The sequence below is a fragment of the Cucurbita maxima genome, unplaced genomic scaffold, assembly GCF_002738345.1.
Source record: "Cucurbita maxima cultivar Rimu unplaced genomic scaffold, Cmax_1.0 Cma_Scf00006, whole genome shotgun sequence".
Lineage (NCBI taxonomy): Eukaryota > Viridiplantae > Streptophyta > Magnoliopsida > Cucurbitales > Cucurbitaceae > Cucurbita > Cucurbita maxima.
In genome coordinates, this window is record NW_019272022.1 from 463621 (window position 1) to 491331 (window position 27711).

A 27711-nucleotide genomic window follows, 5' to 3' on the forward strand; every position below is an offset into this window, starting at 1 on the left:
TTTTTTTTTTTTTTTGTTTTGTTTCTTCAAATTTTATTTTGATTGCTTCCTATATTTTAGGGTTTTGTTTAGCCAATATATTTTACTCTATTTCAAATCGTACTTTAGTTTTAGTAAGTATGAATTACCATCCTAACGGATCCATGAGTATGCTAAACATTTGTATTTTTGTTTGGTTCGGGGGAATCGGAGGTTTTTATCCTATGAACTCAAAATCGAACCAGTTAATTCGGGTTCTAAGAAAAATAACCCAACCTTTTTGGAAGTACTAACCCAATTCAACCCCTATGATTTGCACGAGCTGAATTTAAGAAAAACAAAATTTGATATAAATATTGGAATTTGATTTTTTTTTTAGCAATTCTTGTGTTTAATTTAAAAGTGGGTTTTTAATTTTCGAAACTTCTTACTCTCTCCCCCACTTCTTTTTTCTGTTCGAATTCTAATATCGAATCACCTGAAATATCCTTCCACCGTTTGGAAAGTCGTATTTCATAGACAGATTAAAGGAGGATACGAAAACACAGGAGCCGGACTGTTCTTGATTGGAAGCAAAAGAGAATCAGCCTCGCATCTGGTACGCACCGATTTTCTTCAATTCCCTCTTTATTCCCAATTTCCTTTTTAAATCTCATTTCTATCTCATTCATCTTGCAGCATTTAGTATACATGTCAGTAGAGATTTGGTGAATTGCTGTTATGTTTTCGCATAATTTCATCTCCTATGAATGTATTTTCTTTGAGAAGATGGTAGCAGTCAGTTGAATGTTCCTTTTAGTTTCTAGAACAAACACTACACCATCTTAAAGACTTTACAAAAGCTAAAATAACTAGGTCTTCAGCTCCATATTTTAAAAATGATCTATTAGATCATCGTTAACATCTTCTAGTTTAGCAATCACATCAGTTGAAGCAGAAGACGAACCGAAAGCTTGGCAAACAAACAGAAAAACATCGCAAACAGCTGCAAAACTCAAATGAATAACATTACTTTTAATGCCCACACCAGCTTATAAACCTAGGTATTTACAGCAATGGCATCACCTGGATCTTCCCTTACTAGCCTCATATTTATCAACAAAAATTCCACATTGGTATTGGCCTTGTGTGAGAATCCCACATTGGTTGGGGAGGAGAACGAAACCTCTTATAAGAGTGTGGAAACCTTTCCCTAGCAAACGCGTTTTAAAGCCTTGAGGGGAAGCCCGAAAGGGAAAGTCCAAAGAGGACAATATCTGCTAGCGGTGGGTTTGGGCCGTTACACCTTGTCTTTTGTAATTTCATATGAGTTAATGGAAATCAGTTTCTAAAAAACAAGATAGGATGGAAATTGATAGTTTAACATATCCTCCCATAAATCAACAGGTCTTCGTTAGATTGTTTTGCTCAACTTTCAACTGGAATGTTCACAACTCTCACCAGGTATTCTGGTACACTTTCTTTACAGTCTTTCAAGGACAATGTTCGCCTCCATCATCAGAGCGTGTGGGGAGCTTGTAATTGTAAGTCACTCAAGTAAAGTTATTTCTGTAGGTCTCAACACAATGTGGATTAGCTCATGAAGAACATGCGAAATATAAAATCCCATATCAATTAGAAAAGAATTTAATTTTTGGTTTAAATTAGAGCTTTAGATCATTGTCACAGTCAAAACTTCAACACATTCATGATGTTCTGGAATGAATATGTTGGGGATGATTAACCAGTTTCGGTTTATGGAGGCTTTGGATTGTTCTCATGGTTATATTTTAGAAAAAATGTTACGTGCACATGAATTGTGAAAGAAATTCTTAAACATATCAATACTATCAAGGTTGACATAGAAATTGGTCAAAGATAGACGTAGTAGTTTTGAAGACTTTTGGGACTTGAATTTTTCTTTTCTAGTGGTGTACTTTGTCCGGAAGACTTACGTTGTCATATGATGATTTTGATAATTTATGCCAACTGATGTCCTTTTTGATAAATCCCTTTGGCTTGCGCGGATTCTTCATCTCCCCTATATTTTTCTTTATTCCTTTATGCAATTTTTAGTGGGTTTAATATATTGTTGTTCTTAACAAGAAACAAAACTTTCATTAATGATTGAAAAACTGTAAGAGTACAAGTAGTCAAAGTTTGCGAAGTGTAGACCGATAGATGGAAATAAAGCATAATGAAATATGTAGAAAAGAATGTAAGAAAATACATAGTACCCAATGATTTGGAAAACCTATAAAGAAAAAAGAAAAAGCCCTCCAATTGTTACATATGTCATTAAAAGAATGTTGGATTGTTGATATAGTTAATTTTCCATAACCAATGTTCTCAACAAGAAACAAAACTCCTCATTAATGATTGAAAAACTGTAAGAGAGTACAAGAAGTCAAAGTTTGCAAAGTGAAGACTGATAAATGGAAATAAAGCATAATGGAATATGTAGAAAAGAATTGTAAGAAAATATATAGTACCCAATGATTTGGAAAACCTACGAAGAAAAAAAAAAAGCCTTCCAATTGTACAAATGTCATTAAAAGAATGTTGGATTGAAAAACTGTAGAAAAGAATTGTAAGAAAATACATAGTACCCAATGATTTGGAAAACCTATGAAGAATGTTGGATTTTTAGTTGAGCCAAAGGCTTAAAGTGGAGTAAGTTTATTATATCAACTCTCCTCACTTGTGGGTTTGAAAATTTTTAAATGGCTCAAAAAATGGAAATCAATATTAGTAAGTAGTAAATGTCTTTTACAGTGATTTGAACACAAAACCTCATGCTCTGATATCATGATAAATCATCAATCAACCCAAAGGCTTAAACTGATGGATTATGGTAAATTTAATTATATCACACTTGAACAAAAATTAATCGTCAAAGAACTTAGACAAAGAACACCACTTAGAAGCTTTCATTTATTAAAGAATTTTAAATTTTCATATGTTAAGGAACGAAAGACTTGTACAAGAGTGCAGAGAAAACCTTTTCCCCCCCTTTTTCGTGGATACTAAATGAAGCTAATGTCGTTGTTGAGAAAAATGATAACAAAAACACTGAGGAGTTGCATGAAGGCCCTCCTACCGGTCTGAATCATAAAACGGGAGTAATTACAAAAGAAGTAGTTTTATTGTGGAAATTACTAACAAACCCAAAGACAAAAGCCAGTTAGCTCTAATATGTTCATGTGTGGTCTGTTTCTGCAGACAGTGAAGCTTAATAGTCATAAAGTTTGCTGCTGTGCTTTCCGTTTCTTTTGGTGTGGCGTTATAAGTTACAATGATGATTGTTTTTTTCTATCCATTAACTTTTAGCGGATGTGCAATGCATTTCTCTCAGTGTGGAAGATGGAAAGAACACATGAGGATAGCAGCAAAGGTTTAACCCGTGTTCTCTTTTGTGGGTCTCAATTTGCTAGTTCTCATAATTATACTAAAGAATACTTGCAGAAGTATCCGTTCATTCAGGTAAATTGAAGAATTTTTCATTGTATACTTTTTCTTTCTTTCTTTGTGAATAATAGAGCTTGAGGTAAAAATCAATCGATATTTAACAAGCTCATTTTTGGATTTTGAATCTGCTCTTCAAACAGTTTATTAGCTTTAGCGATGTTCCAGTGTTTTAGAAATGGAACTCCAATGCAGTAAGTTTTTTGTAACCTTCTTTAGATGATTTTGTTTTGGATAATTGTAGTGTTCGAGATAGATTGGATATATACCTTTTACAAATCTCTCTGTAGATGATTTGTTTGTCTTTCTAGTTTTTCTTGTAATTATAGTGTTTGAACATTTCTCTTGAACCTTTTTTTTTTATTCTTTGTATAAGAAGATGTTGGCTTGTTTCAAAAGCTATTTTTATTTTTCAAAATGTTTATTTATTTATTTTTTAAAATTATATATATTTTAATTCTTAATTTTATTTTTGAACTCATTTATAAGAAGTGTAATTGAGCCTTTGGTAATATGTTATTTTAGAAGAGTATACAATTTTATGGCTTTGTGGGCCCTTAAGATTCAAATATCTGTGTAATTACTATTTCTCTCTCTCTGAGATCTGAACCAATGGGAAACCCTTAATGCAACTCTTTGGTCCTCTTGTACTTATCAAATTCTTAATGGAAAATGCTTGTTTCTTTTTTCTTTTTCTTTTTTTTCTTTTTTTTCTTTTTTTTTTAAAATAGTTCATTTGAAAATACTTAATTTTTTATTTTTTAAAATAGTTATTCAAAAAATGTTTTCATAAGATGTTTGTTCTATAAAAATGAGAACTATTTTCAAATCGATTCTCTTACAAGTCCTCTGTTTTTTTTTTTTTTTTTTTTTTTTTTTTTTTTTTTTTTTTTTTTTTTTTTTTTTTTTTTTTTTTTTTTTTTTTTTTTTNTTTTAGTTTTTAGAATTGAAAAGAAAAGACCTAGTTGCACCAACATTTAGATGATGAGATAATTAGATTTATTATGATGTATGTATTATAATTTGTTGATATGTGAATGCTGCTCTAATCTTTTGTTAATCAGGTTCATTTATTTAAAATTTGTAGGTTGATGTCGTCCCAATGGTGGATGTACCTAAAGTTATAACCAACTACCAGATGTGTATTCCTAAAATGATGAAATTTGATTTTGATTTGATATCTCGCGCAAGCCAGATGAAACTCATAGTGCAGTATGGCGTTGGCCTTGAAGGTTGTTACCATGTTCTTTACTTTTCAACGTGTATTTTTTTTTTTTTTTTTTTTTTTCCTTTTAAAAATATATATTTTTGAACTTAATAATTGAAGGTGTGGACATTGATGCTGCCACAAAGTTTGGAATCAAAGTTGCCAGGATACCGAGTGGGGTAACTGGAAATGCAATGTCATGCGCAGAAATGGCTATATACCTGATTTTAGGGCTTCTTCGGAGGCAGGTAAAACTAAATTTATCCTCGCACATTTGCTTCTCCTTGATGTTATTAGTTAGAGTCTGGGGAATTGCTTGGTGTAATGTGAAAAGCCGTGTATTTTTGTCATTAACCTCAACTTCTCTCAAAGCATGTCAATAAACTGTATAAACTGTTTCTCATTTATTCATTTTGTTATAAGCTAAGTTATAGTTATAGTCTGCTATTTAGAGAGGAATCGGATGAGCGCCAATTTTGAAGATGGGAATGATAAATGATGACAAGTCCAACCAGAGCTCATCAAAGTTGAATTCAAGTATTTTAGGAATCCTTTCGATGTGGAGTACGGGGTGGAAGGATTAGAAGTGAGGAAAAGGGGAGATTTGTGGTTTCAATCTCTGTCCAATTAGTTTTGGCTGGGATGGGCAACCTGAACATCTGATATCAAAAAGATGTGGTGATTAGGTACCTTAAGCTATTTAGTCAATACACTTTGTATATTTTTTCTCTTCCACTATAGAAGTATGGTTTTTCATTAAAAAGAAAAAAAAAGATTATATACTTTGATTGGAGAAATCCTTGTATAAGAGAGGACGGGGGAGATATACTTTAGAAGGATTTCATGGATTTTGTAAAAAATTTGGCAAGAAGTTCAGCTCTGTCAAAGCATAGTAAAGGGGAAAACTTTAATCCCTTGGGTATGTTTGGTGGACAGTGTGTCTGGAGGAGTAAAGATTGGGGAAGAAAGTTAAAAGGCCTTGGAAACATATTCAGAACAAACAAAGATTCTTTTGCATACTACCTTTCTGATAATCATAAATCCTTCTAGATAACCAACCAATTTATTCCAAGGAATATACAAGAGACCAAAAAATTATCCGAATTAGAATTCAGTAGTTATTGAAGAGATGAATGCTCTTAAACAAAATTGCACATGAAATATAGTAGAACTACTGAAAGATAAGTAATCAGTAGGGTGTAGATTAGTGTTCAATATAAAGTGCAAAGATGACGGCAACATTGAACTTTACAAAGCTAGATTAGTTGCTTAAGGCTTAAGACCTATGAAATTGATTATCAAAAACCATTTGCTTCTTTTGCTAATATTGATTCGCTAGAGTGCACTTATCTATTGTTGTTAATTCAGAGTGCCCACTTGATCAGCTCGATGTCAAAGTGCATTCTTCAATGGTGATCTTGAAGAGGAGATATTTGCAAACTTATCAACAGGTTTTGAAGTGGATCTTGGAGTCAAAAAAGTATGCATGCTAGATAAATCTCTGTATAGCCTTAACAGTTTCCTATGCATGGTTTGAACGTTCTGGGAAAGCAATTACAAGCTATGGTTTTCTTCAGAATCCAACCAATCATATCATTTTCATAAACACTGGAAATTACACGATGGTTGTTTTAATATTGTATGTTGAGCAAATCATTCTTATAGGAGGTAGTGATGGGGTTGGATTGAATAGTTCGAAGAAAAAACTAGCGAATGAAATCCAAATCAAAGACTTGAGTTTTGAAGTATTTCCTAGGGATGAAATTTTCCAGGTCAATAAAAGATATCCTTGTTAATCAAAGGAAATATATTATTGACTTGCTTGAAGAGATAGATTTGCTAGGTCGTAGGACAACATAAACTCCTATCAATTCAAATTAAAAATTGCTAGGTGTAGAAGGAAGAGGTAAAAGATAAGGAAAGATACCAAAGACTTGTGGGAATACTTATTTACTTATCTCACACTCGTTAGGATATTACTTTTATAGTTAGTATAGAAAGCTAATTCATGCATGTGCTACTTTGAGGCAATTTACATGATCCTAAGATATTTGCAAGGAACTCCGAAAGGGCATACTTTCTAACCAACATGATCACTTACATGTTGAAATTTACACAAATGTTGATTAGGCAGGCAGCACCACAAAATAACGATCTACTTCTAGTTATTGCTCTTTTGTAGGAGGGAATATTTAGTTACCCAACTAAGTAAAAAAAAATAAAAAATAAAAAACAAAATGTCGTAGTTAGATGTAGGTTGCCGTAGAATTCAAGCTTTCAGCTCACGACATTTGTGAAGGTATTTGGATAAAAAAGACTAAGTGGAAGAATTGAAATTTTTCCAGATGACGTCTATGCGTGTTTATTGTGATAAGCCATCTTAATTAGCTCACAATCCAATCCTCCATGATAGAACAAAACATATCCAAGTTGATAAACACTTTATCAACAGTAAGATTGATATTGGAGTGATATGTATTCCGTATCTTCCTACAACGGAGCAATTGCTGATGTGTTAACTAAAGGACTTCCAAAGTGACAATTTGCAATGGAAGATATCTTCAAACCAGCTTGAGGGGGAGTGTTGGTTTATGTTTTTGATATTTTCTTTAATTATATTTACTAACAGTGATTAGATTGTAATTATTTGTGTAAATTTTTTCCCTTTATGTATTAGGTCTTTCTTCTGCTTAAAAAAGGTCTCACCCTTGTATCTATTGTGAATATGAAAGAATAGACAATTATTCTGTTCAATTCAAATGGATATTTTACCGTATGTTATGCATTTTCAGAAAGAGATGCAGATTGCAATTGACCAAAGAAGGCTTGGAGAGCCAACTGGGGATACACTCCTTGGAAAAACAGTAACTCTCTCTTTCTCACTCTTTGCACAGTCAGAGAAGCTACAAGTTCAGAAATTTGCTAAATAATCTAAAATGATCAGTGGTAGAGCCTTTATGCTGTTACGATTGGGAAACCAAAGTCTTTATACTTATAGCCTAGGTTTAGGATATCGAAAGTATGTTACAATGATTATTCACACAACAAAATAAACTAATCAAGCTGACTGATGGCTACGTAGCCCAAACTAACTCATTAACTAAATTATGGAATAATCACAATGATACTCCTAATAATTTTACATCAATTCACCTTCACAAAAATAGAAGGAAAACTCAATGATACTCCAAATAAGCTTACATTGATTCATTTAAATTTGTATAACCCAACTTGTAACTACATTGTATAGGTATGTCACTTAGTTCCCAAATTCTCTAATGATTCTAATCATATGTTTTTATCGATAATAAACCATTTACTCTGTAGCTAGAATATTTATAACTCCTCCAAAACATTATAGTGCAAGTAAAAAATATTAGCCATACTAGTTAAAGAGCAAACAGAACCAAAATATATGTACGTACAAGATGGCACACAACTACTAGAAATAATTATAGGTGATGGTCTGTGCAATAGAATCGTCTATGCGAAATTCAAATGCTGCCTAATAGGAAAAATAGGGGAAATAATTAGCTGATAAGCCGAGTGAGTGATATTTATTCATAGAATTTGTTTGAAGGAAAACAAAAATTACATGTTAAGAGGATACTACAACTTTTAAGAATGATCTAATATTCTCAGAGGGCAGCCTAAACAGTTTGATCTAATATTCTCGGACACAATTTTCTTTGTCAGTTTTTAAGAGACATAATTTTCTACCTTTTTAGGTTTTCATCATGGGCTTCGGGAACATTGGTCTGGAATTGGCAAAGCGCTTGCGCCCATTTGGTGTAAGAATTATTGCTACAAAACGAAGTTGGGCGCAAAATTCTAGCCAGTTGAATGGTAATAAAAGCGACCAGAAGATACTTTTAATGTTTAATCTCTTACTCATTGGTGTCAATACCATTTCATAAAGGTGCAAGTGATGATCTTGTTGATGAGAAAGGTGCTCACGAGGATATTCACAAGTTTGCGAGCATTGCAGACATCGTTGTTTGTTGCTTGTGTCTTAATAGAGAAACTGTAAGACTGCCCCCTTGGATACTTTCTTCTTGCCTCTTCAGCAATGATCATTGCAGATTATGTTTTATGTATCACTAAAAATAGATTGTCAATCTTCTTAATTTTGTTGCCTATCCCTGTTGATTGAATACTCATAGCTACAATTCTAAAAGCCTTCTGTTGACTATGCCACTGAACTTCAAAAAATATCTTAAACTTTTTATTTTCTTCAAGTTTCGTTACTGCAATTTTGTGTTCTCTATTTTGTAGTTTTGCTAAACTAAACCATTGTGAGAAGTTAAGTAGTTTCTTGGAAAGTCGATTTTCTAGCAGTGTTAGTTCAGTCATTACCGTTCAGAAGCATCTGTGACTTATTCTCTGAACATGACTTCTGATTTTACTTTCAGGTCGGCATCGTGAACGAGTCATTCTTATCTTCCATGAAAAAGGTTTGTGGTTCTAGTAGTAAACTGAATGAAGTGTTGAAAAATATCGTTGGAATTTTTGCTTTATATTTTTTTCCTATGCTTTGTGCTTTAATTTAGTGTCAATTACAGGGTTCACTTTTGGTAAATGTTGCTAGAGGTGGTCTCCTGAATTACCAGTCCACTTTACATTCCCTTGAGTCTGGTCACTTAGGAGGCTTGGGCATTGATGTTGCTTGGACTGAGCCATTTGACCCCAATGATCCCATTTTGAAGTTCAATAATGTGATCATCACTCCTCATGTTGCTGGAGTTACCGAACACTCTTATCAGTCCATGGCTAAGGTATTCTATTGGTATTGTTTTCTTAATTTCATGGCGACATTGGTTCTGTTTATCGTCTCTTCCGTATAGTCAATATATAAAGTCGAAGTAGTACTTGATTCTGTTTGTCACTGATAAATTTTAATTGGGTGACAATGATAACTTGATTGAAAAAACAAATCAATATATAAACAATGAAACTAAAATGTTGAAAAGATTAGAGACAAAATTGAAATTTTTTTCAAACATTAAGGACTAAATTATAGATATATCCTAGAATAAATATATATTATAGCATAAAAACATCCCATATATCTTTTATTGTTTAGGATTTTGTAAGTTTTATCAGAGGAAATGGTTTTATTAATTTAGACCTGTAAGTTCCGTTTAATTATGATGGGAATTCAATGTGATATTTTGGTGAACTGCTTCAAGTTCAAGGTTTTGGTTTTAAGAAATGGGTGAAATATCACATAATGGTATCTTAAAATCCGATACTAACACAAGTTGTGATCTCTTATATACCATATTTCTAAGTTCATAGTCATTAGGTCGTAACCATGACAGCTCATTATTGGCTTTTACAAGACTTTATGGATTGTATCAGTATTTTATTATTATTATTTTTTTTTTTTATGAAGACGATACTGTCACGAAGGGTGAATGTTGTTGGAAACCTTGGTTTTGCAACTCATTAGCCTTCTGAGTTATACTCATATAATCAATTAACAGATAATTGATATGTCTCTGCAATGAACTGCAGGTTATAGGGGATGTTGCCCTTCAACTTCATGCTGGATCTCCCTTGACAGGGATAGAGTTTGCCAATTAATCCATTCGACCTGGACAGCCAGTTTAGAATAAAAGAAACGCTCGTCCCTCAGAATTATTGTTTTCTAATTACAAAACAAATAAAATGATCTGAAACTTATTCCCATTAAGTTATCAAATATGTTGTTTATGTACATATACTGATATTGGGGAGGAGCTACAGATCGCCTGTGTGTGACTGTAGCTCCTAGCCCTGTGATCACGCAATGCCTGCCAAAGACTTGCATTGTCACTTAGAAATGGAGTTTTGTTATCATCTCTGTGGTTTTTTCCTTGTCTTTCTTTGCTTTCCAGGTTCTGCAGAGAATTCTAGTTTATATGTTTGGTTCTGGATTGTTGCGAGATAATGAAGGAACAACAGGGTACTTGTGGTTCGTTTAAGTTGACATTCAGTGAGTGTACTAATAAGGGTATATTAATTTGATAAGTGTTGGTAAGAAAGGGTAGTTTTATTTTGTGATTCTTGTGAAACAAAAGTAAGAGACTGGGTTACACAGAAATGAAGTTCTGGATTGCAAGAAGAATGCAGAATTTTTAAGTTACAAGGTTTATATATAATCTCCACTTCCTCCAATTTCCTCTTCCCCTAATTTCCTCCACTTTTCTCCTGGTTTCCATCATCCCAACTCATTTATCTCCTTATTTCTCCACTTCTATACCATTATTCTCTTATCTTTGGCCAATGCCAATTTAGAGAATAAGAAGAAAGTTTGGAGTTAATTTCGAACCAAATCTCTACTTTAAACCTAAACTACTTGAAAGCATCAACTTTGGAATTAGACCTCGAGGAGTAGGATCAAATGAACATCGACTTAGAAAATTTAGTGATTTCGACTTAGGCCATCAAGGTAAGTGGACTTATTGTTAAAATGCTTTTGGGCTTGGTTGGATCATTTCATTGATGTATGAATAAGACATACCAACTTGTAATCCATTTACGTGTTGTTTTTTAATGTTATGCTATGATTATGTGATGCTTACTATGATTATGTAATTGTATGAGTATTATGTGAGACATGTATTTCTAATATGCTAGCCCAAGTAATGTTATGACATATTCATGTTAAGTCTATAAGACATTGATAAACCATCCATGATAATGATGAAAAATATGTCAGTATACATATCCATGTCTCACAAGAGAACAAGGGAGTTATGATATGTGCATAAGATCAAGCTTTGTAAGGTTATTTTTGCAATTTTTAATTTTTTGGGCTATTCTTGAAGTTCTAACATTCAGGGCTATTTTTAAAATTTTCCATTATCAGGTCTATTTTTTCAAATTCCTTCAAAAAGATTATGAAAGAAATTAATATAAAGTAACCTGAAGGTTCTTTGATTGTATGTCTTTGATAATGCATTTCCATCAAGTTAAAAAGCAATTAATGTAACAGACACATTGGTAACCCACTTTGAAGTTCCTTAAACAAACTCCATTTCCATTTTTATGCTCAAGACATTGTTGCTTGCAAGACCTCAAGTCGCATGCCTTTGGATCAATCACTGTCATGCATCTTCCTCCTCCATCTCCCCTCATTTCCACCGCCTTTCCTGTTCATATTTAGTTCTATACGTAAATAAAAGTGAGCATAATTCAAATATAATTGACATACGTAGTTCAAATACCTGAGAATAGGAGAAAATGAAGCGTTAGAATGAAAAAGAGAGGTAGGCAAAGCTTCATCTCTCAAAGAATTGCACAATGAAACAACAATGTAAGAGAAGGCATTTAAAGGGCTACCAAAACACCATTTGCCTTAGTTCCATCAAAAGATTTGCATCTTTACCCACTTTCTTCTTTCCTTTGTCTTTGTACACTAAAATAAGTATAAAATAAGTTTTTTTTAATCAGTTTATACACTAAAAATGAATAAATAAAATAGAGATATGTTTGGGAGTATTTGTGGCCTACAAATATTCATAAAAGTAAAGAAAAAAATTGAAAAAGTAAGAAAGAAGAGTAGTTGTTTGTGGTTTGTGGGTGGACATGGAAGTTTGGCACATTGGGTAATGTCTAAAAGAGAGGTAAATTTGAGGTGGAAATCCAGAAGACATGCACTTCACTTCTATGGTGCCTTCAATACCAATACTCCATTGGTTTTTATGTTGAAATTTAGTGTGCTGTTTGGGTGTGTTGTGGGGAAGGCATTCACTATTTTGGTCGTTGTCACACCACTATCTATACACCATTATGCACTAATACTACTTCCAATTATTCTCATCTTTCAAATACTACACATGTAGGCGTGGGTAGACATCCTATAAACATGGTATAGGGTGTTACGATCATATTTTTTTAATCGTGCGATATCGTGATCTTGACATGCTCACGATAAGCCTTAAAGGGGAACTCAAGTCCTATTCACATTTTTTGTCCGACTATGTGGCTTTGTCAGATTTGAGGCGAGGTTCCCCTTCGCAAACCGAACATCACTTGTGCTGTATCCAAGTTTGTCTGGCCACACACGTCGCCTACACGTGCATGTTCAATCGTCAACGATACAACAACATCGAATCTCATCATCATCTCAGTTCCCAACAACACAACCCATACATCGTGATGTCATCACATGTCTCGAGACAGATAGGCCATCTTGGCTTGCTCAGACACATCCATTGGAAACTGACCCATGTGACGATTATCTCATGGAGACATCCTGAACATCCATCCATTCGGGTTCTCTCGAGCATTAAAGTCTCCCATGTCCATGCTAAACCATTTACAATATACGTTCCAGATAGCGGGTGAATAATCCAACCTTTGACACATGGGTTGGGGCGCAACACTGGCACACTCACCGTTAGGTACTATCTTTGAAAGACTCTTTTCAAAGGAAGACACTTGAGATGCTCGTCCACGTTGTGACACACATACGTGCCATAAGATAGCTTGCTTAGGCCACAGAGCCTGGGTTGTGGAGAGCTGACATCATGCCTCCCCCTATAGTACAATTTTTAGGCATTTCTGATTCTTCTCGAGCAGACGTCATTTTGGCAAACGAACATACAACCTTGTGCATAGTTTATTGAGTATCCGATTGACATCAAATTTAGTGTGCTTTCATTTTTCATATAGACAAAGGGTCGCCTTTTGTTTGTTTTGCATGTGGGGGTCACAACCTACTTTCTCTCGGTGAGGCTGTGACAAAGGTCATCCCATTTAGACACAGAAATTTAGGTGAGGAAACCATGAAACATGTCATCTTGCAAAAGCTGGCACAAGGCATCCCATCTTGATGGGGAAAATATGATCCCAATAAGGCTGGTGCAGAGTGTCACGGTCCTACATTTTTTACCGTGCGGCGTCGTGATCTTGACACGCTCACGACTAGTCTTGAGGAGAATTAAGCCCCATATATATTTTTCGCCCCGACTTTGTGGCTTCATCGAACCTTAGGCGAGGTTTGTCTTCGCCAATTGAACATCGCTTGTGCGGAATCCAAGCTTGTTCAACCACACATGCCGCCTGTGCATGCATGTTCAATCGTCTACGACACATCCGACTTATCTCTACGCTAGGCCAACTCGTTCGGCTCGACTTGGCCTCTACTCGGGCCAAGGTCTCTCAATACAACGTCGCATCTCATCTTGCCATCTCGATCCCCATCGACAGGGTCCATATGTCTTGACGTCATCCCGAGCGGCCATCATAACTCATTCGGTCATGCCATCGAGAATGGGCCCGCGTGTCGTTCATCTCATCAGGACTTCTCGAACATCCATCCATCCGAGTTCTATCGAGGCATAAGTCCTCCTATGTCCATGCTGAGTCATTTACAGATACCATACCGGATAGCGGGTGTATGTAGCAACCTCCAATACGCGGGCTAGGGCGCAATACCGGCACACTCGTGTCGTCCAGTACTGTCCTTCAAAAATTCATTTTAAAGGAAGTCGCCCGAGACACTCGTCTCGGCACGCTCGCCCACACTGTGACACACGTATGTGCCACAGGGTAGTTCACTTAGGCCACAGGGTAGTTCACTTAGGCCACAGGGCCCAGGGGTGGTGGAGAGCTGACACCATGGTACCCCTATTGTACATTTTGAGCCATTTTCATTCTACCAGGTGTAGACATGATTTTGATGAGTTGCCATACGGTGTCGTGCATTGTCCGTCCGATGTCCGATTGACACCAAACTTGTCGAGCAATCATATTTCATATGGACCTCCCGAACCGCATGCCCAAATTCCTTCTGAAACCTCAACTTTTGAGGTTAAGGCCCGGGGCCCTACCCGGCCTTTCAACAAGCCTATCTTTGCTCTTCATGTCTATTCTAATGTCTCTGTCTTGCTTATGTCTCAACATGTCTTCAATGCCCACTTTGCGTGATGGTGTGTTGGATGATGCATCGTCCTCCTCGATCGCATCATGACACTCTTCTATATTGGCTCGCATATAGCCGGATGGGCATCTCTTGAGGGACGCCACTTTACTTGTCATGGCGTGAGGGTCACAACCTACTCTCTTCATAGTGTGGTTGTGACATAGAGTATCCCATCTAGATGAGGAAAAACATGGATATCATGATACACTGCATGGTGAGAGATTTAAGGGTCACATTGGGGATGATTAGAGTATTACATTTGCATTCTTTGAGGTCATGGTAACTTTAGAGCACGGGGTGTGTAATGTTCTTGTCTTGCTCGTGTCCTTAGGGTAGTAAGCCTGACATATCGTCATGGGCTAACCCTAAGGTAATGCATACTTAACACCCTCTAACTTCATGGCATGCTTAGAATTCACGACCCTAAAGTAAGCATATCATCCTTATTAGCTTAAACTAGTCATAGCATCATACTTGTCATAACATAACTCTTGTAGTTCATAGGAATCTTCATGAATTCTTACAAGGAGGACATTAAGGATATTTTTATCTTTTACTTCTTGAGTTTTGGTTCATACCCCAAACAAGTTCTTATTGTTGTAACATCAGTGCATGAGTCTTGGTAAACTTTCGTGTTCTTATACGTAACTCTTACTTAAAATCTTAAGTCATTTGGAGATTATTTGGACCTAGAAATAGCTTAATATTATTATTCTATGGGACATTTGTTCATTTTACCCTCCACTCTTGGTTTATCTCCTAAATGTACTCTAGTGACTTTGAAACCTTGTCTAACCTCTTATATCCTAAAGACCATATATAAAAATTTAGGTTATTTGGAGTTCATTTGGTTCATGACCAACACTTCGGCATGTAGAGGTATTTTGGTCATTTTGCACTTATCTTTAGTTTAGCACCTAAACAAACTCCAATGACCATCAAACTTTATACATATTATTATGTCATCTTAAGCCCCTTAGTAAAAGTTACTAAACAGCAAAGTTCATTTAGTGGGTTATTTTAACATTACTTAAATCTTGAGCAAAACACTCATTTAGGTCTTTAATTTGTGATTCTTGGCTTAATTCTTGCCTAATTCTTAAGGTATTACTTGAAATAAGGTTCATATTATAATCCAAATGATTTATAAGTAAAACTTAAGAAAAGTTCTAAATAGATACTTATCTTATAGTTGACATTTTAGTCCTCAATTCTCGAGCTTTCAGTACCAAATGGCTCCAAATTTTCCTTCAAGTATATTTTTAGGAATAAAAAAGAATTTAATCAGGTTGACCCGGGCCATCTCATTATTACCTTTTATTTTAACTGGGTCTATTATAATTCCCTTACCCAATACCACGTGTCTAGAAAAGCCACTCCATAAAGCCGCAACTCACACTTTTAGAATTTGATGTACACTTGGTGTACTCTGAGCACCAATAAGATTTTTCTTAGGTGATGCTTGTGATTCAAGAAAGTCCTCCAACACTCTAGTTTATCAACTCTATAAATACTTTAGAGGCATTGGTTAGACCAAAGAACATAACAATGAACTCGTCATGGCTACAACGGTTCTGAAAAGTCGTCTTCGATATGTCCTTCATTCTAATCCCAATTGTTGAAACATAACCATCATAGTCATAATTAGGTAGTAGAAGTCCTAAATCAAACATACAAACTATACTATTCAAATTTCCATACAAAGCAAATTCTCCCCTTTTTTTTTTTTCTTTTTTTAATTTAGTGAAAGATGAGACATTAAGTTTTCTAGATCAATTCCAACCCGTATTAACGAAGTAAGGAGGGATGACGTAAGGTTTAAAATTCTCAGTATTTGGAGTCATTTGAGGCTCAAGGAAGGTAGAAACAAGTCTGCGTCTTTCCCTCTTCGACTTAGGTACAAAACTAAAGGTGAAGCAAATTTACCATGGAGAAAGTTATTATGAGTCTTTAATCTGGTTGAAGTCCAAGTAAAACACGTTTAACCATAGAAATTCTATGATTAGACTACTGAAAAGAAAGGTGTACCTTGTTGTTATAAGTAGTAACTTTCATTTCTTTTAAGTCTTTCTTAGTCATTCTATCCTTAGGATCACTCGCATTCGGATGTGGTCTTAGCTCATTCATGTACCCCTCCTTTACTCGGGTGTCATAAAGTCCCAATCAAACAAATGAGAGAGTAGGGGCCTCATTGTCAAGTTTTGAAATCATCATTTAAAGGAACTACTCATCTACTTGCATCTATTTGGGAATGAATGAATTCTATCTCATAAATTTATGTCTCGGATTCCCTAATTGGTCAGGTCCTCAAGATGGTAGGCTTATTGATTGACTATAAAAATCACTTTTGCTCATATAAATCAAAAGACAAGTTCTCACAAGTAAGAGTCATATATGATCATTCTATAAATTATTAATTTTCTCGATGAATGAATTTATGAAGATATTAAATATTTGGTGGTTCGATCTTATACAATCTTATGGTATAGGATACTTCCACTCAAATATCTTCATAGGAAGGACTTGGATCAAATCATTTGTTACAATTATAAAGTAAGTCGCATCATTGATGTGATGTTACTAGGATAAGCACATCGGCCTTATCATATGTTATAGATCCTTTAGATTATTTTGTGAAATGATTCTCACGTATGTAAATTACAAACTATTCAATATTACATTAATAATCACAGTTTTCTTTTTATACAATAAATAATGTTAAATGGTAAGTAAAATAATCAAAATTATTATTAAAATTAAATTATTAATTACTAAATTTTAGGGTATAAAGATCTAATATGAACTAGAAAGAGGTCACGCCTCACCGATCCTGATTACGTGATTACATACAAGTAAAGAGCTAACCAATTCACTCAAAAGATCCCCTACTAAACCGTGAGGAGCATACGCATTTTGAGAGCCTACCGAAGCTAGACTAAGTGAAACAATAAGCCCATATAGGATCTAAACATGAGATAATTTTGGGTTAGAGTGGTTAGGACCCAACAAAGGCTACCTCCGTTAGCCTCGACAGCTACAAGTTAGGATTGATTTATAAGAGACCTACAAGTCTCCCATCTAATTAGGATTGTTTTACATCGACATTTTTAACTTACACATGTTATCTCTTTTAAAAAAAATAATTATTTGAGTTTTTTTTCCATAACAATTACATACAAAAAGAGTTTAACAACTACATACCAATTCATTGCTGTGTCTGGCGGATAACTCTAATTCTCTCACTTAAACCCACGTTTGATGCTTACTCTCACAATTTTTCACTCAAAGTCACTCCACTCTTTCTCATTTAAAGCCACCCGGCTCACAAACAGATGTACCCACCAATCCTTTTTTAATTTCTAAAGGTTCTTTTGTAGGTCATTCTTTGAGCATAGTTTGAGCATAGTTGTGTAAGACTAACAACTAGAGATGTCCATTTACCCTGTTAAGCCAAGACTCTCCAGAGACCACCTCAAATGGGGGGGGAGGGGTTATAGTGAACATCTCAATTGATAACTCCACCATTGGCGATTGGATGTTATCACTAGACATTTGGATTTTTCACTCTTTGATGACACCCAAAGCCCTCCACCCAAATCTTCCTATCATCTTTCTACCCCCGACCATCAATATTTATCTACTCATATCACAAGCATGCACATTTTTTATCATGTCAATCCCAATTATGTTTTGAACATTTTGAAGTAATTAAAAATAAAGACCTCTATAGTAATACCTTTCAATTGTTTAACTCCTTGTGGGCAATCAGCTAACCACCAACTTGGCATATCATTCTTTAAGATTACGGCCGTTTTTGTAATTAGTAGTTGTTAGTGGCCATTTTGTATATCTTTTAAACTTTGTTCGATGAAGTTTCAGTTACTTTCAAATGTTGAGTGAAGCTAAATTTATGACATGTAGCCTCCAACCCCCTCAGAAACATCTGGAAACATGAGATCATCTGCTGCATAACAATTCCATGAACCAATTTGCATTCAATTACACCAATAAAACCAGTCATCTCGTGTACAACTTCGGTAGAGGGCGGACTAAGCTCGCATAAATATTCACTTCAGAATCCAAACCAAGAGAAAATGCATAAAAAATGAAAAACACACGGCCACTGACCAGAAAATGGGGCAGGGCTTGCATATGTAGTTAGTCCATCTCATCTGTTATCCATATGGGCGCTCAGATCACCCTCGGCCTCTGCCTCCAACTATATCAAAAAAAAAAACACGAGCATGGCATTACTGTTTGTATCTACTCTCAAATTCCATTTTGAAACCGTAGATGAGTTTTTAAAAACTAAAAAACGCTGGTAGTTTTTAAAACTCCAACATGGTTAAGGTATAAGTAGATTTTACAAGGCAGACGGTAAAAACAGAATTCTTACGCAATGCAAGCTAAAACAACAAATTTATGTTCCATAAATAATAATGATTCAGTTGAATTTACCTCTGTTGGCACCCGGTTTTCCACCAGGGCCACCCTTTCCACGTCCTCCAGAAGCAGCTTTAGCACCATCATCAAAGCCTCGCCCCATTCCTTTTGCTGGTCTTCCACCAGGACCATCCTCACGCCCTCTTCCTCTTCCACGTCCCACACCCGGAGGTTTCCTATCTGAAAATTCAGTGACCAAGCATCAGTTTCCTTAATACAAAAGCTATAACTTGTCAAAATCAAGGGCAAAAGAGAATTGAATCTAAATCTTAATGGCGTTGTTTATTTACTCATTTGATGTGTACGGATTATCAAGAGAAAAATACATCAAAACGTCAGCAAATGTCTTTGGTGTTTTATGGAGTGTTATCAAATGTCCATCTTTTAGTACATGGATTTTGTCAAAAATTTTAGTAAGGCCAGATGAATAATCAATGAAATTTATTTTACAGTTCCCTATAAGCAAAATATATTTTACTCCAATTGATTATATCATAAAATGCTTTGACACCATACCTGCACGAGTTTTGGTTTCTTCCTGTACTTTATCAATAACCTGGGAAACAATACAAAATTAGTGAATGAGAATGTTTTACGTGTGCATGCTTGTGCATGTGTGTATGGATGAGGAAGATATTTGAGCTAGCAAATATTGCAACAGTTTGCACAAAAACTTTGCAATGGTTATGACGAGTAAAATGATGGGAATGATAACTTCTATAATCAGAAAAAGAACAGTTTTAACAAGTAACTGAATTGGTGGATGACGAAGGGTAAAATCAAATTAAAAAAGTTAAAAATTATCACAAATTGGAGTACACCCCTTCCATTTTGAAAATAGGTGGATGCATCATCATTGTATACTTTTCTACCTTCATTGGAATATTGGTGAATTAACACCCCTCTTTGAGGATGGCTGGTCCCTGGTTTTATGAAAAAACTTAAAGGTCTAAAGGTTATTCTAAAGGATAAGAATCATGACTCTTACGGCTGTTTAACAGCCGAAAAAAACCAAGTTGTATCTGAGATTTCCATTGTTGACAGTATGGAGGAGTCAGGTGACATGCTCCCTAACTACAAAATCCAAAGGATTTCTATGAAAGGACAGTTGCACTATTTCACCGCCAAAAAGAAGACTTTGAAAGATGGTGATATGAACTCTCTTTCATTCACCGTATCATGAATTCAAAAAGAAGAAAAAGTACTATAACAGAGTATCTTTCTGAACAGAACCGAAGCTGCCTAACAGATGGTGAAAAATTGAACAAATAATTATTTCATTGAAAAAACAATTGGAAGATGCACAGGCAATCGTTCCCTCCCTCAACTTACTCAATGGGGACCCTATTTTAGCTACACATGCATCCCAATTGGAAGCAGACTTTACTGAGGAAGAAATAAAACATGCTGTTTTTTATTTGGGCACTAACAAATCTCCCGGTCCCAATGGTTTCACTGCTGAATTATTTTTTAAAAAAATTGAACATCCTTAAAGGTGACGTCATGAGGTGTGTTCCAAGACATTTTAAGGATGGAATTAACAACGCCTCCTTAAATGAGATCGCCATTTGTCTCATCCCTAAGAGAGTGGACTCACCTACAGTCAATGACAATAGACAAACCTGCCTTACTTTAGCCTTTACAAGGTATTCTCATTTCTAAAGTTCCCTCGGAAAGACTTGGGAAGAACCCGCAATTAAAACTATCAATCAGCTTTTACTTTAGTTCGCCAAAATCTTGATGCATCATACACTGCTAATGAGCTAGTGGATGAATGAAAAGAAATAAAAAATAAATGTTATCACATCAAGCTCTATAATTTCTTCTTTTTTTTAACAATAAACAAAATTGTTCATTGAAAAAATTAAGAGAGACTAAGGTTCAAATGATACAAGCTCCATAAAGGAGTGAAAAGAGAAAAAAAAAAAAAAAAAAAAAAAAAAAAAAAAAAAAAAAAAAAAAAAAAAAAAAAAAAAAAAAAAANAGACCTTTGTCTCTATTTTCAAGGACAAGAAAATATTAACCATTTACTTTTTCATTGATTTTCAAGCAGGAAAATGTGGGAGCTTCTATTTCAAGGCCTCCAGGTTTCTTGGACTCTCAACTTCCTGAAAAAGAAAAAAAAAAAAAAAAAAAAAAAACAAGAAATAAAAGAAACCAAGAAACAATTACATGCGAACAAAGTATTACAATATCAACAGATATCTTGTAGTGAGAAGAGCTTCGGATAAAGTTTATCTGACTCATAAAGAGCAAATGTATCAAAGGGAAGAAGATTAACTCTCGTCCAAGCCATTCTAACCAACCTTCCTATTTACTACCACACCCTTCGAAAATTTCCCACAAAGGTTGCTAAATTGATTGAACTATTCAGGAATTTCTTTTGGAAAAGGCTCCACTGGTGAACCACAAACAATTAAATGGGAAACAGTTCTTCTCCTCATTGAAAAAGCGGTTTGGGCCTCCATTATATCAAAGATAAAGCCGTGCTCTCTAGCCAAGTGGCTTTGGCACTACAAAAAGGAGAAATATTAATTCATGGCTATATTTGGTCCACAGTGGGAAATGGGTTATCCATTGATTTTTGGAATGATTCCTGGTTGTGTAATAGACCTCGGATCTTTATTTTCCCAAGCTCTTTCGGGTTACTAATAAGAAGACAGTTTCAGTCAAAGATATGTGGCATGAATATATAGCTCTTTGGGGCTAGGATTTCAGAAGATTACTGAAGGATGATTCAATCACATAATGGGCTAACCTAAGCCTCCTCTTCTCCAACTTTAGTTTGAGTTTTGATGGTGATGATTGAGTTCGACCACACAAGGCTAATGGTGATTTTTCTGTCAAATTCTTGCTTAAAATTAAAACCCTTGACCTCTCAGCTGTTAGTTCCTCCCATCTTTTTACGAAGTGATTCGGCATGATGAATACCCAAAGAAGGTAAAATTCATCACTTGGGAGCTATCACACAAGGGTATAAACACTCATGATAGCCTTAACACTCATGATAGCCTTTAGAGGCATCTTCCTTACATGGCCATCTCTCCTAGTCGCAGAGCATCCTTAGCAAGAGCAGTATGGAAAATCAATCTCACTTATTTAATCACTACTCTTTACTCAAAGCTTCAGGATTGACATTCAACTTACATTTAGCTGGTTGGTGGTGCTCTCCAATGGTCCTTACTCTCTCCTCAACATCCTCTTTTTGGGCCATCCCTTCAAGGGTAAGGAGTTTCTTTGGAAGACTTTTGTTTGTGCTTTTTAGTGGTTGGTTAGAAACAATAGGACCTTCAGTACAAAGGAAAACGATTACTTGACTTTCTTTGATAGTGTTGTTTACCTTACTATTACTTGGTGTAAGTTGAACTCTATGTTTTACTCTAGCTTTTCTATACTTTTGACCCATTTGAGAAGTCTTGTGTAACTCTTTTGGTTTGGGGCTTTCTCTTCCTCACTATTTGTAATCTCATACATCAATGAAATTGTTTCTAGCCACCAAAAAAAAAATAATAATAACAATAATAAATAAATAATTGAACACAAAAGTTGTAATAGGAAAAGAAGAGAGGAAATAATATTAGAAACCAGAAATGAAAATGAGATGTGGCTGGCAAGCATGTGACAGAAATGGGCAAAGAACTAAATCTTAAAGGAAAAGGGTTTTTTGTTCTAAAAGCATATATATAATTGGTCCTCCCGAAACCTCAAAAGTCATAATTAAACGTTAAAAAATGGAAACAGCTTCCATGATTACCTCATCAGGAACTCGCAAATACTTGATTGTATTACCACGGATATAACATTCAGGCATTCGCCAAAACCGGTCACCATCCTAAATTTGATAATTATAAAACTTAGTCAGCACAAACAACCATCAAGAAAAAGAAATAAACACAAATGTAAAAGAGCAAAATTCATCCCTAAAATAAAAGTGCATTTACTTTAGAAGTGCAGATGACTTCCCGGAGATGAATGTTCATCCACGTATCACAATTAACCAAATGGCCGTTGTACGTCTCACCATTTTTCAGTTCCACCAACTGTTCAACACAGAAATTACACATTCATAAAATACATTCACAAACAAATTCCTAAGATGAAAGTTATTGGCATAGCAGCCGCAACCGCACAGACAAAGCACAGCCTTACAAGTTACAACTAAAATGAATTCGCACAGTGGCATTTTAGGCACGTGAAAATATTAATAGTGATAATCATAATTGGAGCTCCGGGGAATGGAGGGTTCAAAACTTATGGTGCCATCTATCTCGATATAAAATTTGTAAAGTTCATTGACAATAAAATGTGAGTCTGTCTCTACCCGTATACTTAAAGATTCAAATAAGAAAATTGAAATGCGGCCCTTACCATTGGATGCCCTTGAGCAGTCTTTAGGAGCGAAAGTGGAAGCTGAGAAGTGGAAAAAAAAACTCTTTCAGAGTTCATCCAAAAAGAGAAAAGAACGAACAAAACAAATAACGACGAAGCATTTGAAGGAATCAATTCAATTGATCCGAGGCATTGAGTGAATAAATACACGCTCATAAGTTACAACCATCAAAAGTTAGAAACTGTGTTCAAAACACAAGTGGACCAAAAAGAAAAACAGAACACATACCATCTTCAAGAATATGGAGCAGACTCGTAGAAGCAGAAACAACCTGAAGGGAAAGAAGAAAAAAAAAAACCCTAAAAGAATTTAAATCATCCGAACGATCCTACATTGGAATAAACAGAATCATATAATGGAACATTGACCGATAAACCAATGAAGTGAACAGAGAAAAACAGAATCACAAACCTCCAGAGCCCCCGATCCGAAGAGAACCAACTTCTTGGAGTGCAGTAGAAAATTCTCGAATGGTTTCAAAAGTGCCCGCGATGGGTGTTTGGGCAGGATTCGAAGGAAGAACTTTGAAAATAGGTTTAAATTTAATGTCCCGGTACAGTCAATAATGTTCTCGGCTTCGAAGACAACCGAACCAATTTAAAACCGAAGAAAACCGATCTTCAACCACTTCGATCGGTTCGGTTCTTCCGATTTGGGCTTTTATTGGGCCGACGACTGCTGCTGCTTAGACAATAATGGCCGGAATAATCAACCTTTTTATTTTATTTTATTAGTTTAACAATCAACAATTTTTTATAGTACAAAAAAATTATTACCTATATATTATAAATAAACCATAAATTTTAATTCACTAGAATGGGGAAAAGACGTAGTTTGTTAATTTCGATCGAGTTTTAAAAAATTATTATTTATTAACATTCTAGATATCGATACTTTTATTAACATCTATTTCAAAAATGAATGGATTTAATAGGTAAAATTTAATTATTTAAACTAATCTCAAATTTTTTTCTCAAGTAATCTCATTATTAATCATATTTTTAAGTAGGTAACTTATTTAATCAATTATTTTATTAACAAAAAATTATATTATACTAATTTTTGTTTTTCATATGTTTTTTAAATAAAATTAAAATTTATATTCAACTTGTTTAGCTATATAAATTTAGTGGTTAGTTGTTTATTAATATTATTCGCATTGTTTTCATTTTATTTGATTTTTGGCAGTCGTGAGCGTGTGCTAGCCCTTAATCAGCCCTAATAGGTACATTAACAAGCCCATCTAGTAGGTCTATTTGCATGTATGCGGATCATGTGTAGATAAGTATTCTAACTAGAAAGAAAAGAATAGAGTATAATGAATAATCATAAAAAATTAGGTCCCGCCAGTCATGACCCATGTTATTGTATCTCATGAGACTAACAACCATTTCTACAACCTCTAGTAAGTATCACATGTCTTGCATATACATATAAAATGTATTGATGACGCCAACTTTCTAGGAAGCATTGCAGTTGGACTTGAAACCACTATCTTCTAACTTTAAATATATTTAGGTGACAAAGAGAAACTACCTATCATCATCTTAGCAACATTATCATCAGCTAATAGGATGTGCTCCTAAAAATATTGAGGAAGTACAAGGGATGATAGGTTGGATATTGGAGGATATAAAGGGTATTAGTCTTTCACTATGCATGCATAAGATACAATTGGATGAAGTACAATTTAAATCCATTGAGCAAGAAAGACGATTAAATCCTATTATGAAAGAGGTTGTTAGAAAAGAGATTAACAAATGGCTGGATGCTAGAATAATATATCCAATTGGAAACAATCGTTGTGTTAGTCCTATTCAATGTGTTCCTAAGAAAGGAGGGATAACACTAATGGAAAATGAGAAATCCGCACCAGAATAGTGAATGGATGGAGAGTTGTTAGATAAAACCTGAGTTTTTCAGTTTTTCCCGCAATTTGGTAGGGAGTGTCACAGATTTAGTTGGCCACTCTCAAGCCATTTTTGAGATAGTTTATATTTAAATAGGAAATCTGTTCAGAATATTGAATAACCTCATTTTGAGCGCAGTCAAAATTTCAGTCATTCTCTCTCTTTTATTTTACGCATTTTATTTTTCTTCCAACCACCTCCCGTAGACGATTTCTCTGGCTGATTATTGAAAAACAACAAGTGGTATCAAAGCCAAGTTGAAGCCATCAGTGTATATCATTGCGGAGGAGCTAACTTATTAACAAATAAGTTGAATAGCTCAAGTGGTTAGAGTGTAGACCTAACACAAGTCACAGGTTCGAGTAGAAGAAAATGTAAAGTGTGAAAAACACACACATCATGGGGTCCATCTCCATTTTTACTAATAATGAAATTTTCGCTGAGAAAATAACAAATGAGAGGTTGAAATAGGTGAAGAAGACAACCTTGCCTGCCTCACGTGTGGATAGATGGTCTCCCACGCATAGTCCCTTGTTCCAACCATCCAAGCCTGGCATGATGTTAGTGACCATGTCGTGGGAGTAATGCTAGGACATAACAAAGGAAAGGTACTTCATCCTACCAATTATGGAAGAAAAATGTTGAATGAGGCACAAGTAAATTATACAACCACTGAAAAAGAATTGCTTGCTGCAGTGTTTGCGGTTGATTTGGAGCAAAGGTGAAAGTGTACATGACCACACAACAATCAAGCACCTAATGATGAAACCGATTTACTAAGCCAAGATTAATTAGATGGATTCTACTATTACAAGAATTTGAGATAATAATCTTGAACACTAAGGTACGATCACCTCGAGCAAGTCGCGATTGGCTTCGACTGATGACGGGCCAATCTAGTGCTCGTACTGTGGGAAGAGAAGTCACCTGAGCAAGAATTGCTGGAGCAAGCTCAGGAACAAGGAGACGACCGAGAAGGCCCATGTGGCTCAATCCGAGGAGGATGAGCCGACCCTTTTCATGGTGACTGCATCAGTCCTACCTGATGTCCCTCTCGAGGAAGAGCTCTCCAAATCCAAAGAGGTAATCGATGACAACATAACTTCTCCAGTGAGCGTTGAACCCGAGGAAGAGTTCCAATTGTGCATAACAAACCGGTTGGGGAGCCAATTCAACTGAAGGAGGAGCGAGTGTTCGCTCAAATCAGTGGAAGAGGTGAGCAGCAAGAGCACCGACGATGGATCCTTGACACGGGGGCAATAAACCATATGACCGGGGCCAAGTCTGCGTTCTCCGAGCTTGACTCTGGTATTCGAGATCGAAGGGCACGACACCATCCTATTCGTCGGCAAGGGAGCAATCATCACAAGCTGACCAGCATGTACTTCATCCCGAGACTCAAGGCTAATATTGTGAGTTTGGGTCAACTCGATAAGGCCGGCTGCCACATTTTCATCAAGCGCGGGCTACTTAGGATCCGCGATGATCGACGACGCTCACGCAAGTTTGGTGCACGGAAAATCGCCTTTACATCCTAAAGCTGGAGATAGAGCAACCAGTCAACCTCTCTCGGCCAGGTACCGGAAGATGGAAGACCTATTAGAAAGAGGTGAACCACCTGGACTGGCGGCGTGCCAACTCGAAGAAGAGGCGGCCGAACAAGACGTGGAGTCTGGAGGACATGCCGCCAGGGACACCGAGCCATAGGGCTCAAATCGGAGTTCAACCAAAATAAGGTAGATAAAACCTGAGTTTTTCAGTTTTTTCTTATTTAGATTCACACGATTTCAGAATACCTCCGTTTGACCATTTGACAAAACACGTCGAATGGATCACCAAAGTTTTAGACGACAATTTTGTAGGGAGTGGCACACATTTAGTTGGCCACTATTAAGCCATTTTTAGGATAGTTTATATTTAAATAGGAAATGTGTTCAGAATATTGAATAACCTGATTTTGAGGGCAGTCAAAATTTCAGTCATTCTCTCTCTTTTATTTTAAGCATTTTATTTTTCTTCCAACCACCTCCTGTCGACGATTTCTCTGGTTGATTATCGAAAAACAACAAGAGTTTGTATGTATTATAGAAGACCAAATAAAGCGACCTGTAAGAACCATTTTTCCTTACCATTTATTGATCAAATAATTGATAGGCTTGCTGGAAAGTTGCATTATTGCTTATTGGATGGTTATTATGTGAAAATATCATCACTAGCCCAATAGGGTTAAGCACAACCATTGTATGAGTGACTATATTTATGTTAAGAAAATGATTTAGATCTTAATGTTGAGAAATTTTAGGAATTGATTACCTATCATCTAATATAAATACCCCTCTACCCTACTTAGTTTATCATCCCAAGCAATACAAAGGAGTAGTTTCTACCGAGTGTTTTGTAAATCTCTTCTCGATTAGTCTTAATA

At 35.5% G+C, this 27711-nt stretch overlaps 2 protein-coding genes and 1 long non-coding RNA gene across 9 annotated transcripts; 1 reads left to right on the forward strand and 2 right to left on the reverse strand.

Moving 5' to 3' along the window:
* Positions 1–422: 422 nt before the first annotated feature.
* On the forward strand, positions 423–10473 carry LOC111480599 (hydroxypyruvate reductase). 5 transcript variants are annotated; one of them, XM_023125734.1, is made up of 11 exons: positions 423–577; positions 1366–1502; positions 3314–3441; positions 4511–4655; positions 4751–4878; positions 7423–7494; positions 8359–8476; positions 8550–8656; positions 9043–9084; positions 9193–9405; positions 10148–10473. In XM_023125734.1, exons 2-11 carry the CDS (start codon positions 1403–1405, stop codon positions 10214–10216), a joined length of 1122 nt encoding a protein of 373 aa, XP_022981502.1. In that variant the 5' UTR covers positions 423–577; positions 1366–1402; the 3' UTR covers positions 10217–10473. The 5 variants fall into 5 exon arrangements, with proteins under 5 accessions (XP_022981502.1, XP_022981505.1, XP_022981503.1 ...); XM_023125735.1 differs by having other exon boundaries at positions 425–577; positions 1448–1502; XM_023125733.1 differs by lacking the exon at positions 423–577 and adding an exon at positions 982–1022.
* A 1051-nt stretch (positions 10474–11524) lies between these two features.
* On the reverse strand, positions 11525–12265 carry LOC111480730. Its single transcript, XR_002717904.1, has 2 exons — positions 11842–12265; positions 11525–11766 (listed from the first exon to the last, which is right to left on the reverse strand). It is a non-coding gene; the product is annotated as an uncharacterized LOC111480730 (long non-coding RNA).
* A 6216-nt stretch (positions 12266–18481) lies between these two features.
* LOC111480701 (sm-like protein LSM4) lies at positions 18482–23947 on the reverse strand. 3 transcript variants are annotated; one of them, XM_023125874.1, is made up of 8 exons: positions 23788–23946; positions 23605–23647; positions 23355–23396; positions 22928–23026; positions 22741–22818; positions 19503–19542; positions 19002–19166; positions 18482–18762 (listed from the first exon to the last, which is right to left on the reverse strand). In XM_023125874.1, exons 2-8 carry the CDS (start codon positions 23605–23607, stop codon positions 18740–18742), a joined length of 450 nt encoding a protein of 149 aa, XP_022981642.1. In that variant the 5' UTR covers positions 23608–23647; positions 23788–23946; the 3' UTR covers positions 18482–18739. The 3 variants fall into 3 exon arrangements, with proteins under 3 accessions (XP_022981642.1, XP_022981643.1, XP_022981644.1); XM_023125875.1 differs by having other exon boundaries at positions 23605–23704; positions 23788–23925; XM_023125876.1 differs by lacking the exon at positions 22741–22818 and having other exon boundaries at positions 23788–23947.
* Between the last annotated feature and the right edge of the window lie 3764 nt (positions 23948–27711).

Excerpts from the sequence above, each read along its gene's own strand:
- LOC111480599 (XM_023125733.1), top strand. The coding sequence starts at position 997 with ATGCCCACACCAGCTTATAAACCTAG. Across the intron at positions 3,442-4,510 it reads AGAAGTATCCGTTCATTCAG|GTTGATGTCGTCCCAATGGT; the intron begins GTAAATTGAAGA and ends TAAAATTTGTAG. Across the intron at positions 8,657-9,042 it reads TGTGTCTTAATAGAGAAACT|GTCGGCATCGTGAACGAGTC; the intron begins GTAAGACTGCCC and ends TTTTACTTTCAG.
- LOC111480701 (XM_023125874.1), bottom strand. Across the intron at positions 19,167-19,502 it reads AGAAACCAAAACTCGTGCAG|ATAGGAAACCTCCGGGTGTG; the intron begins GTATGGTGTCAA and ends CTGAATTTTCAG. Across the intron at positions 18,763-19,001 it reads AAAACCGGGTGCCAACAGAG|TTGGAGGCAGAGGCCGAGGG; the intron begins GTAAATTCAACT and ends TTTTTGATATAG.